This window comes from Pseudonaja textilis, chromosome 1, assembly GCF_049901715.1.
Source record: "Pseudonaja textilis isolate UNSWEBS1 chromosome 1, rPseTex1.2, whole genome shotgun sequence".
Classification (NCBI taxonomy): Eukaryota; Metazoa; Chordata; class Lepidosauria; order Squamata; family Elapidae; genus Pseudonaja; species Pseudonaja textilis.
This window is the reverse complement of record NC_141990.1, coordinates 224,227,323-224,240,029: the sequence shown is the minus strand read 5'-3', so window position 1 is coordinate 224,240,029 and position 12,707 is coordinate 224,227,323. Positions and strand designations below refer to the sequence as shown.

General features: G+C 36.9%; 2 protein-coding genes across 2 annotated transcripts; both read left to right on the top strand.

Moving 5' to 3' along the window:
- Nucleotides 1–4,613: 4,613 nt before the first annotated feature.
- On the top strand, nucleotides 4,614–5,573 carry LOC148128045 (olfactory receptor 5AR1-like). Its single transcript, XM_087929636.1, has one exon. The coding sequence runs from the start codon at nucleotides 4,614–4,616 to the stop codon at nucleotides 5,571–5,573; it is 960 nt and encodes a 319-aa protein (XP_087785762.1).
- A 3,972-nt stretch (nucleotides 5,574–9,545) lies between these two features.
- Nucleotides 9,546–10,511, top strand: LOC148128044 (olfactory receptor 5AR1-like). The gene has a single exon (XM_087928406.1). The coding sequence runs from the start codon at nucleotides 9,549–9,551 to the stop codon at nucleotides 10,509–10,511; it is 963 nt and encodes a 320-aa protein (XP_087784532.1). The 5' UTR covers nucleotides 9,546–9,548.
- The last annotated feature ends 2,196 nt before the right edge of the window (nucleotides 10,512–12,707 follow it).

Below are 12,707 nucleotides of genomic sequence, written 5' to 3'. Positions count from 1 at the left end.
TTTTCCTGTGAAGAAGTTTCAAAGAAAAACGTGAAATGGGATAAGGCCTCCTGCTCAAGCAGGATATTGGACTAGAAGACTTCCAAGGTCCCTCCCGATTCTATTATTCTATGTTCTGTGTTCATGTACCTCCAGTCTTCTACCAGCTATTCAATGAACCAAGACAAAGGGGCTTCTGTGTTCTACACGGTTATGATCCCCATGCTTAATCTATGATCTAGAGTCTGAGGAACGAGGTGAAAAATGAGAATATCACCAGATTAAAGCAATTATCTGCAATAACTATACATATACTTTGTAAATTACAAAGAAAGGTCCAACCTTGCTCTCGTCCTACCGACCAGACATTCCAAGTTCCACTGTCTCTTTGCTCTCTGTGAAAGAGTCCTCTTTCCTGGAACTCCTGACTACATTTCACCACATCAAGTCATACTTCAATACTTAATTCTCCTTTGATTGTAATGATGGCTCCCTCTAATAGCCAACATTTAAGGGGCTCCCAGTCAGGCTGCCCAGCTAGATCCCTAAGAAAAAAAGACCTTTGACCCCATTTGCTTGAAGTGATAGGTTCTTTTACTAAGGATTAGTTATTGTAGCAAAGGCAAGACAAGATCTGAGATTTCCAAGTTACATCTCTCCTTGTTCAGTTTCCATCCAAGGAATAATGGATGGAAACTGAACAAGGAGAGATTTAACCTGGAAAGGAGGAGAAACTTTCTGACAGTGAGAACAATCAACCAATGGAATGGCTTGCCCTCGGAAGTTGTGGGAGTGCCATCAGTTGAGCCTTTCAAGAAGAGATTGGACTGCCATTTGTCAGAAATGGTGTAGGGTCTTCCGCTTGGGTGGGGGGATGGACTAGATGACCTACAAGGTCCCTTCCAACTCTGATTATCTGTTATCTGAGACTCCCATGCAAAACATTACATTCTTCCCTCTTTCCCCAGCCCTCTGCCCTTGACCGGTCCATCTCTGTCCAATGGCATGCTGTTTGGTGCAATTTCACATTCTTTTCTCAGGTTAGGTGTCCTCGAAGACTGAAACAAGTTGGTCTCACACTTCTGGTTTCCATCAAACCTACCAATCCCCTCCCCTCTCATCTCTACTCTCTACATTCTGATTGCCTCCCTCCACCCCCTTAACAATTATGGCAAGATGCCAGCAAAGCACAGAGCTGAAGGTGGCTGATATGACAGCCTCACCCTATCATTTTTATTAAAAAAGATTTCAAAATTATTTTCCCATGGGAAAGAATCTTATAATTAATTCCAAAGTCTTAGTTTAACTCCATTTGGATCCTTAGTCCATTTGTGATTTTCCAAAAACAAAGAAGAAGGAGGAATAAGAGTCACAGTCGTCTCTAACAAAACTGCAAACAAAACAGCTACCTAATGTGACTTTTGACAGCTTCATGCCTTTGACAAGTGAGGAGTCTCACCGAGGACCTTAGTTCTGCTCACCTCTGTAGATGATTAGACCGGGAGCTTGTGGATTGCGCTTCATCATCTGACTGCTCCAGCTACACAGGAGATGCTTGTAATTGATCAATCTTAATTGAACCCTAGCTTATTGGATCCTGATGCTGACAGTCCTAAAACGCAGCGTCATCTGCAAAAACATTGTCAGATCCCAGGTCAGAGTCAAGTTCTGAATTGTGGCTCATAACCCTTGTATTTAAAACTTCTATCACTAATGACTGAGAAAAAATCACATGGTTCTGTAAAATGCGATGATCCAAAAGGTTCGCAATAGCTGAAACGCAGTGAACAAGCAACTTCTAAAAGTAATTAGAAAATGAAATATGCAGAAATAATTATAAAAGAAAATATGCAAATGCTTGTAGGTGTTGACTTCAGCATCCCCCAGAGCTCTAAAGCTGATGCTGACTACTGTCTTGGGGTGACCTTGTGAGGAGCAACTATCTGGAGCACTTGTGGTTGATCTCAGGTTCTCCCCTTGTCCAGAGAGGAATTATCAAACAGCTAGCCTGCTCTTCATTAGGGTTAGAGTTAGAGTAGCATTGGATTAGACTGACAAGATTCTGTCTATGTGGTGTCAGCAAATTTAAAAAATGAATTTTGGTTGGATTTTTCAATGTCATTCTTGGGCTGGATCTGAACATGGTTAAGTTGCGCATTAGGACTCAAGGTGTTATTTACTTAACGATAGTCTCTCATTAAAACTATTGCAACAAAGCATGAAAATACAACTACTTATCTTCAGGATCTGGGGTATTGGAGTACATAAGAGACAATATCCCAAGTGATTTGAAAAGACATTTAAGATCTTGGTCCCTATTTACCAGTTTTGTAATAGCAAAGAAGCCACTAACTTAATTCCAGGTATGTTGCTAAATGTTTCACCTAAACATTTATACTAGTGTTGAACTTACTCTTTACAAACAGCATGTTTATATTAACAATAATAATCCATGTGGAAAATGTTACTGAGAAATTTCTAAACCATAATAAAATCAGAGACTATCTTAGTTTAAGAGTTTCAATGGATTTATAATAGTTGTACTTTTCAGATATTAAAGCCTTCTTAAGTCTTGATTCCAGATAGATCATTTTGCTGTAAGAAAAGTAAAAATGCATTGGTTGCAAGGCTCCTTTCAACAGAGTCCCATGATGTAGAGAAAGTCTCAAAAAATAAGAATTAATAAAATCAATTTCTGATACTTTCTGATTAGTATCAGAACGATTCTTTTAATAAGACTAGTTCGTCCTCACCTTAAGGAATGCTTGCTTCTTAAAAGTTTAATCTAAGCATTACCAAGTTTAAATTAATCTAATTTAATGAAATTTTAAATAGGAATAAGACATCACCTGGAAACAAAATTAGCAGTCTCTATCAAGGAATGGCAGGCAATTGCTTTGGACCATTGTGGTGAAAAGGGGAAGAGAAATGCTTCCTGCCTTCTTGTCTATGGAGTGAATTGTCCAAGAGAGTTCTTTAGGATTTCTCAGTTGAAGACCAGCCTCCAGGACTTCAGTCCATTCAGACACAATCTAAACTCCACCATGAGAAATTTGGAGACTCTATGTGGAGGAGAAAACCCATATTTAGGCAGGATGTCTTTTGAAGGAATATTATACCTAGCATATCAAGTTTGATATCTGTTTTAATAAGTGTGATTTATTTACTCCTCATAAAGTGCATAAGGTTTTATCTTCCTCCAGCTTGGTTTATTAGGATGTCTAAGGACTTCTCCTTGACAACAATCAATCAGATCACCAATACTTGGTTTTTACCCCGCCTCTTTAGAGGAGGTGTTGGGAGGTTCTTTATTAAAAATAATCTCAGACAAATATTTGAAATTTAACCAAAACCGACAGAGAGGTTTCTATTTATCCTACAGCTTCAAAAATTCATAAATAAAATAAATTATTTTGAAAAGGCATCGGGCAGACATTTGACATACAGAGCTTTTGGTTGTCATGATGGATGGTTTTTATCAGCAGGGACATCAGAAGAATGCTACCTACCTCTTTCAATGGCATTTTACATCATTGATGATAGAGAGATATATCAGTGAATATTTGGCAGCACCGCTTTGCAAAAGTTACACTCTTGCCTTAAAGATCTCTCTTGAAATGATATTGCCAAATGTTGACTGATATTTCAAGTTGATATCATTGAAATATTGGTCTAAAATTATTTATTTATTTGATTATTTATATTCTGCTTTTTATTTTTACCAATAAATCAAGTTGGCAAACATATCCAACTCCCTTCCTCCTGTTTTCCCCATAATATCAACCCTGTGAGGTGAGTTGGGCTGAGAAAGAGTGATTGGTCCCTGATTAATAATATCTCTACCTCCTATATTATTTGGCTCCGTATAAAAAGAGGTTCAACTATGGACACAGGCTAGAAACACCCTAAGTACAGGAAGGTATATCACCTGGGAAATATAGAGGAAAGAATTATGGAAAAGCAAACAAATGTTTTATTGCACCATAAAAGGACATGATATTCCATATTGATAGAATATTGAGACCAACGGAAACCAAAGATCTTTTAATGGCTGGTGAAACCTGAAATTTGGAACCCAAAGAAATAAAACTGGGAAATGAATGGTGTGGGTATTTCATGTACTCTGCTACGGCCAAGTTACCATCTACCATCTCAAGGGAATATTTGCACAAATGGAACCTGAAATAGGAAACCTGGAACCTTCAAATGACCCGCCTTTCTAGGATATAATGCAAAGTTCCCAAACAGATGAAAGAGGGGGAATTATGGCTGCCAACAGATATAAACTAATTAAAATTTGTCACATAATTTTATAGTAACATATCTTCTGTAGCAACCTATTAATCTGCACCCTTCACTCAAATGGGACAGGAAATGAAGCAGGTATATTAGAATTTTATATATATATTCTCAAAGACTACATTTTTGCAAAATAAATAGATTCCACATAGCAAATATACTTTATACTGAGTTAAGTAAGTAGTGTGGTCCCAATCCTCTTGAAAAAAAAATCCCGATTCTTGTTGCAATAGGAACAGGGATGAAGCTCTATATAATTTTCTTTTTCCTAAGCAAGCAAAAAGACATTTCAGGATCAGCAAATCACCTGAACCAAGCCATCTACTCAGGAAATCATGGATAAAGGAAATGATTCTGCCTTTTCTGAATTCATTCTTCGGGGATTCACAGATAATCCCAAAATGCAGCTGGTTCTTTTTACAGTCTTCCTCTTGGTTTACGTCATCACTGTATTAGGGAATCTGGGGATGATTCTGTTGATTTCCACTAAACCCCAACTTCACAAACCCATGTATTACTTCCTGGGCAACCTCTCCTTTGTTGATCTCTGCTGTGCTTCAACCATTGCTCCTAAAATGCTAGTTGATTTATTAAGTGAAACTAAAAGGATTTCTTACAGTGGCTGTGTTACACAGCTCTTTGTATTTGCTATCCTTGCAAATGCAGAATGCCTTTTGTTGGCTGTGATGGCCTATGACAGGTATGTGGCCATCTGCAGTCCACTCCTCTATCCAACTGTAATGTCCAAAAAGGCCTGCCAGCAAATGATCACTATTGCATACTTTACAGGCCTTCTAGATTCAATGATACAAACTTCCTCTACATTCCAGCTATCTTTCTGTAGCTCCAATGTTATCAATCACTTCTTCTGTGATAAGCCTCCACTTCTAATGCTCTCCTGTTCTGATACATATGTTAGTGAGATTGTGTTATTTACCTTTGTTGGCTTTGTTGAAGCAAGTAGCATTGGAATGATTCTTGTATCCTATGTTTACATTTTGGCTACAATCTTGAGAATGCGCTCCGCTGATGGCAGGCACAAAGCATTTTCCACCTGCACCTCTCACTTGACAGCTGTTGGGATATACCACGGGACAATACTCTTCATGTACTTTCGGCCCAGCTCTAGCTATTCCATGGACCAAGACAAATGGGCCTCTATGTTTTACACGGTTGTAATCCCTATGCTCAATCCTTTGATCTACAGCCTGAGGAACAAGGAGGTGGAAGATGCTATGTCAAAATCTCTTGGCTGTATCTGGGTTTGGAAAGGGAGAAACTTTCTTTTACAATAACTTGAAAAGGTGGCCATTTTGGGGAGTGGGGTGTACATACAGAAGACCTATCCAAAAGGCACAGTAAAACCAGATTGGGGAAATGTGAATTTTTAAAGGATGTGGCCGTAGAAAATTTAATAAGCAACTTAATAATAATCTCTACCACTTTTAAAAAAAATAGGAAATTGAGGGGTGGAAGCATACATTTTGTATTCTTGTTTTTTCAACTCTTCTTTTTCAACTCTACATGAAATTGCTCAATCCTCTGTATATTATTTCAATAAAAAGCATACGTTTTTAAATATAATTTGCCAATACAAGTCTCCACTTCTGCCAAAAACCACCATTTCAGTTTAATCAGAGAAACTTGGTACTTTCAACTTGGTACATTCAACTGGTCCCTTCCCACAATCTTAAGCCATAAAAATGGTAGTTTACATGCAGTCTGTTAAAACAAAAGGTCCCTAGCAATCATGTATCAAAATAATTTCTGGTAGAAAGCACAGAATCTTTAGACTTGAAACATATATAATATTATACCATTTCAAATCTGTAAAACTAAAGCCTGTTGTTGATTCTGTTGGAATTCAGAGCTTTAGCACTTCTACTCTCTGGCTGTTACATCCATGTGACCAAACTGATTTTACATCCTTTTTTGCAGCACTCATTAAATGACTCACTACAATAGTTCACTATGGGTGCAGCTTTGCCCAATACTGGACATAAATGCCGGTTTCAGGAAAGCAGTTGGAAAATGTTTCATGTAGCTGGAAGACACTGCAAATAGCTGTAAAGTAGCCCAATTGCCAAGCACCCAAAGTACAGCCAGGTGACTTTATTTATTTATTTATTTATTTATTTATTTTGTCAAGCAATTATAAGATAGCAGGTATAAGTATAAACATAGTTGTGGATACATGAAATGGATACATATAAGAAAAATAAAATAAATAAAATAACAAAAGAAACAATAGGACCGGGACAGTAGGCACATTGGTACGCTTATGCATGCCCCCTACAGACCTCTTAGGAAAGGGGTGAGGTCAATAGTAGAAAGTCTAAGGTTAAAGTTTTTGGGGTTTGGGGAACAAACCACAGAGTCAGGTAGAGTATTCCAGACATTGACTACTCTATTGCTGAAGTCGTATTTCCTGCAATCAAATTTGGTGCAGTTTACCTTGAGTTTGTATCTATAGTGTGCTCTTGTATTGTTATGGTTGAAGCTAAAGTATTTATTGACAGGTAGGACATTGCAATGTATTATTTTACATATGATACTTAGATCGGACCAAAGGCGGCGTAGCTCTAGGTTTTCTAGGTCTAGAATTTCAAGTCTGGTGGCATCAGGTATGCTGCAATGAATAGAGGAGTGTAGAACTCTTCTTTTGAAATATTTCTGGACTTTCTCAACTGTGTTAATATCAGATACATAATATGGGTTCCAGACTGATAAGCTGTATTCAAATATTGGTCTAGCAAATGTTTTGTATGCTTTCATTAGTAGTGTGATATTACCAGAGAAAAAGCTACGTAGGATTAGGCTAATAACTCTTAATGCCTTCTTGGTTATGTAGTTACAGTGGGCTCTAGCACTTAGATCATTAGAGATGAGAACTCCAAGGTCCTTGACAGAGTTTGGATCATCAACAAGGTCTTGACTATTCAGCTTGTATTTTATTTACTGGTGGGTTTTTTTGGCCAATATGTAAAACATGTCTTAAATGTAAGACATTTTTTTTGTTGAGATTTGAAGCTGCCATTTGTTTGACCATTCTGATACATAGTCAAGGTCTTTTTGGAGGGTAGCAGAATTATCTGTGGTGTTGAATAGCTTTACATCATCAGCGGAGAGAACGCAGTTGCTCTTAATATGATCACAGAGGTCATTTATGTAGAGTATGAAGAGAGTTGGTCCTAGAACACTGCCTTGGGGGACACCACTGTTGACAGGTACAGAATTTGATAGGACACTCCCAATTTTGACCATTTGTTGTCTGTTTGACAGGAATGCTTATATCCAGTTATGCAGGTGTCCAGAGATAACATAAGATTTTAATTTTAGGAGTAGTTTGTCATGTACCACTGAATCAAAGGCTTTACAGAAGTCTATGTAGATTGCATCTATTGCTTTGTCCTGATTGAGTTGTGTAGTCCATATGTTTCTGCAGTGTAAGAGTTGCAAATTACAGGATAGTTTTTTTCTGAAACCAAATTGTTTATTAGAGAGTAGGAAGGATAGTATTAGAAAGGAGGGAATTTCAAATCCAGGTCATAAGTACCCCTAGAATACATTTGTTAGAATTTTGAACAGTCTTTAAGTGCCTGGTCATGTCAGTCATTAGTGAGATCATGGAGATTTTTTTATTTATTTATTTTTATTTGATTTGTCAATCACTTACAAGATAATAGGTTTAAGTATAAACATGAGTAAGAATACAGGAAATAGGTACAAATGGGGACAATAGAACAGGGACAGTAGGCACAATTGTGCACTTATGCACGCCCCTTACAGACCTCTTAGGAATGGGGTGAGGTCAATAGTGGATAGTTTAAGGTTAAAGGAGTGGGGGTTAGAGGATGTGTCATGGGTAAAAATAACATAAAGCTAGAGAGCTGAATTTAATTCTACAACCATCAAAAGGAAACTTTAACATGACTACTTTTTACTCTAAGATTCCTCCAATTAAAACTATCACAAGAAAGTGTGAAAATGCAACCACTTATCTCCAGGATCTGGGGTATTGAAATGCATGAGAGATATTATCCCAGATGGATTGAAAAGACATTTAAGAACTCTGCCCCTGTTTACTAGTATTGTAAAAGCAAAGAAGCCAATGACTTAACTTCAGGTATGTTGGTTTAGAAAAAGATTTATGTTCATGTTAAACTTTGCCATTCTTTCCTTATTTTTTCTTCCTAATGTTTTTCCTGCAAGTACAGCATATACTTTTTTTCAGATCAATGGAGTGTGTTGATCCATTGATTAGAACAAGAACTGATCCATCAGCTTGTACCCAAGCCTCTCATTGTGCATGACTAGGCAGCATTAGAAATCAGAGTGTCCTGGTTTTTAGCCTGGTGCCTTCAACCACTAGACCAGGGGTCTGCAACCTATGGCTCTGGAGCCATATGCGGCTCTTTCAGCGCTCTGCTGTGGTTCCCTGTCAGCTGATCCCACCACTGGCTGGCCCTTCCCCTCCCCATCACTTCTTGCCTGGCCTGAGAAGGTAAGGGGGATGGTGGGGGATGGAGACTTGCTCCATATTCCAAAGCAGGAGGTGAGTGGGTGGGAGTGAACAATGTCGAGTTCGCCATGCCCACCTAATCACACTGGTTTTTAAATTATTGGGTTTTTGTGTGGCTTGTATTTTCTTTTCCTTTGGAGATGGGTCCAAATGGCTCTTTAGGTTGCAGACCCCAGCACTAGAATAGACCAAATAGGCTCTCCCTAGACTTTTTGCCATTACATACTACATATTTACAGTAACAGTAACAGTCCATATATTTAATTTAATATATAATATATTTTAATAGTATTCTATATTGTATTAAGTCTCCTTTTCCAGAATATAATAGAAGATTTCTAAATTGGAGAGCGTAGAGTAGAGATGCCAGCAGCTAGAAAGACATTATGGTCCAACATATAGTTTACAGCAACAGATATAGCAATATTGTGGTACATTATTTGTAGCCTTCACTTATATGACAGTGTGTAAATGAGTTTTTATACAATATGCTTCATGTTGAATTTTCCTTAACTAGGATTTTTTAAAATGTATTATTCTATATAATAAAAGTTCTCTTGCTAGCATATGATATATGTGATATACTGTAGTAAATATGATAAACTCCTCTTGAAAAAGTGTCCAGTTATTTTATGAAGAGAAAAACATGAATGAAGCCCTTAATAATGCAATTTCTTTTGCCCTAACAAAGGATCAGGTATTTCAGGATCAGCTAATACCCTGAACCCAGTGCCCATAGAGAAAAATCATGGATAACAAAAATGAATCTGTCATTACCGAATTCATTCTTCAGGGATTCAGAGGCAATCCCAAAATGCAGCTTGTTCTTTTTACGGTCCTCCTCTTGGTTTATGTCATTACTATATTAGGGAATCTGGGGATGATTCTGTTGATTTCCACTAAACCTCAACTTCACAAACCCATGTATTTTTTCCTGGGCAACCTCTCCTTTGTTGATCTCTGCTGTTCTTCAACCATTTCTCCAAAAATGCTGATTGACTTCTTGGTTGAAGGGAAAAGAATTTCATTCGGTGCCTGTGCTACACAGTTGTTTCTGATTGCTATATTTTCAGATACAGGGTGTGTTTTGTTGGCCATGATGGCCTATGACAGATATGTGGCCATTTGCAATCCACTTCTCTATCTGGTTATAATGTCCAAACAGGCCTGCCAGCAAATGATTGCTTTTGCGTATTGCATAGGTCTAATGGATACAATAATATACACGTCCTCAACATTTCGACTGATATTCTGCCAGTCAAATGTTATTGATCATTTCTTCTGTGACATACCTCCACTCTTAATGATCTCCTGCTCAGATACTTACATCAGTGAACTAGTGATATTTGTCACTGGTAGCATTATTGAAGTAAGCAGCATAGCTATGATTCTTATATCCTATGTTTACATTTTGGCTACAATCTTGAGAATGCGCTCCGCTGACGGCAGGTACAAAGCGTTTTCCACCTGTGCTTCTCACCTGACAGCTGTAGGGATATACCATGGGACAATACTCTTCATGTACTTTCGGCCCAGCTCCAGCTTTTCCATGGACCAAGACAAATGGGCCTCATTGTTCTACACAGTTATCGTCTACATGCTCAATCCTTTGATCTACAGCCTGAGGAACAAGGAGGTGAAAGATGCTGCAACCAAATCAATGGGCAACATTGGATGGATTTTTAAAGGGAATAATCCTAGATACATCTAATGAACAACTTTATTACAAGCACTGTCATTTCCAAAGAGGAAGACCATCAATTAGAAAAAGAATGTACTTTTAGCAATGATCAAAGGGGGTTCCTGGTAACCTTAAATCAAAATTATGATTTTTACACATCACAGGATCAAAACCTTTATCATTACAGATAATAAAACTCAGAAGTTTGTAAATATAATACCCCAGTGGTTCTCAGCCTTTTCTTCACTGTGGACCCTATTTAAACACCTTTTGTGGCCCATGGCACAAAGGGTATTTTATGGGCCACAGACCCCCAGGATCTCCAATACTTAGCTCAAGATTTAAATCATAACATTTTTCCAGCCTTCACAGACCCCCTGTGATGACATCATGGGCCCCCAGGGGCCTGCAGACCTTAGGTTGAGAACCACTATGATACACTGTTATATAATCTAACTATAAATATTATAATAGTTCACAGTTCGGCAAAAATAAAGGTTGTGGTTGGTTCTGAATTTTCAAACTTATAAGCAGTTTAACATGCTTATATTTCTGTGATTTTATATATATAGCTTTAATTATTATCTTTAGAAACATAAAAATATCCCAATCTAATTTGGTTTGTGGCAAATGAGATAACCTGTTCAATTAGCCTTGCCAAATTAGAGCAATACTGTTTAGAATTTATGTGATTTGGAGTATCAAGGAGCTCATAAATCCCCTGAGAAAAACACTTAGTAATAAATGGCTTTCTTTCATAATTGTTGTTTCTAAAGAAGAAAAATATTAGTGAAAATTAATATATTTGTATGGTTTTTTAAAAGCTGAGCTTCTGTATTCTCATTTTTTGAGGATTATCATATGTTAATTGAGTGCAGATTAATACTGTAAACATACTATTGTATCATAAGCCTGGTATTTTATTCAGATGGTTTTTTTATTCATGATTATCACATTTGCAATGTTAATAATAGCTATTTCCAAATTATTCCAATCTATTGCTTTATCCAATCTATTGCCATCAAGCTTTATCCAATTTATTGCCTTGAAAGCTTGGGTTTATTGTATCTGGAATTCAACATATCCAGAAAGAAACCAGAATGAAGGAAAACACAGTATGCTAAACATTATTTCATTATCCTTTGAACAAAAATATTTTATCAACTTCGACTGGAATGATTTCTCTATTTCTTTAGAGTTGCTTCTGAATGAATATTATTCTTCATAGGAAAATTAATGCCAAAAAGGGATAAAGATAATTTCTGATTAAATTAATATGGGAACCTGCAGAAACTTATAAGGATTATATTTTATTTCAGTCCATTCATGAATCCTATTTTTTTACTTAGAAATATATTTCTCAGAGTGCATTTTCCACATCAGTCAGTGAAACTATATGGCAATAAGTTCAATATATGTAAAAGGAAGAAGTTCTCACACAACATAGAATTTGTTCACTCCAAAACCAATATGTTGTATAAATATTATACAAATTCATCAACACTGAGATGCTTGGTGGCATCAAAAAAACTTCAGCTTTAGCTTTTGTTATTAGAAAAAACAGAGCATTGTCAAGAAACTTTTGAGAGATTACATTGGGTTTTCATACCATCTAAACCCTATATGAAGCTGAGGACTGCTCCTGATCAACACAACCATGCCCAGATTCCCTAACAAGATCCAAATATAGATTACAAGAAATATCAGGAAGAGACTGTTCTGTAGTGTTGGGTACTCTATAAATCCTTGCAGAATGAATTCTGTCACAGCAGTGCTATTTGTCTCCATATTTTTTTAAAAAAAACATATTTTTATAGGGTTGGGAGGCTTACTATCATCTTGTGACTCCCTTACAATAAAGAACTGGATATGTCTGAGATCTTCCTGGGGATGATTTTAGTTGTTCCAAAGTGTGAAATCTTGAATTTCCTGGAAGGCACGGGAATTAATGGTTAATTGTTTCTGAAGGGAAAGGCAGCTTCCTGGTTATAAAGAATGGACTTTGTAATTAATAGTGCAAAGAGTTTGTATTTCATCATGCAAAGGACATTCAATCCAACTGAGTTATTCTAGATACTAATTTTATTTACATGCAAACATCAGCTGATTACAATAAAAAAAGGAAACAAATGACCAACTAATATATATGTATCACATTTAAATAAGCTTGCAATGAATGACAATACGCCCTCATAGGATCTGTAATGCACCTGGTAATTGCTAGGA

Coding starts and splice junctions, on each gene's coding strand:
- LOC148128044 (XM_087928406.1), top strand. CDS start 9,549: ATGGATAACAAAAATGAATCTGTCATTACCGAATTCATTCTTCAGGGA.
- LOC148128045 (XM_087929636.1), top strand. CDS start 4,614: ATGGATAAAGGAAATGATTCTGCCTTTTCTGAATTCATTCTTCGGGGA.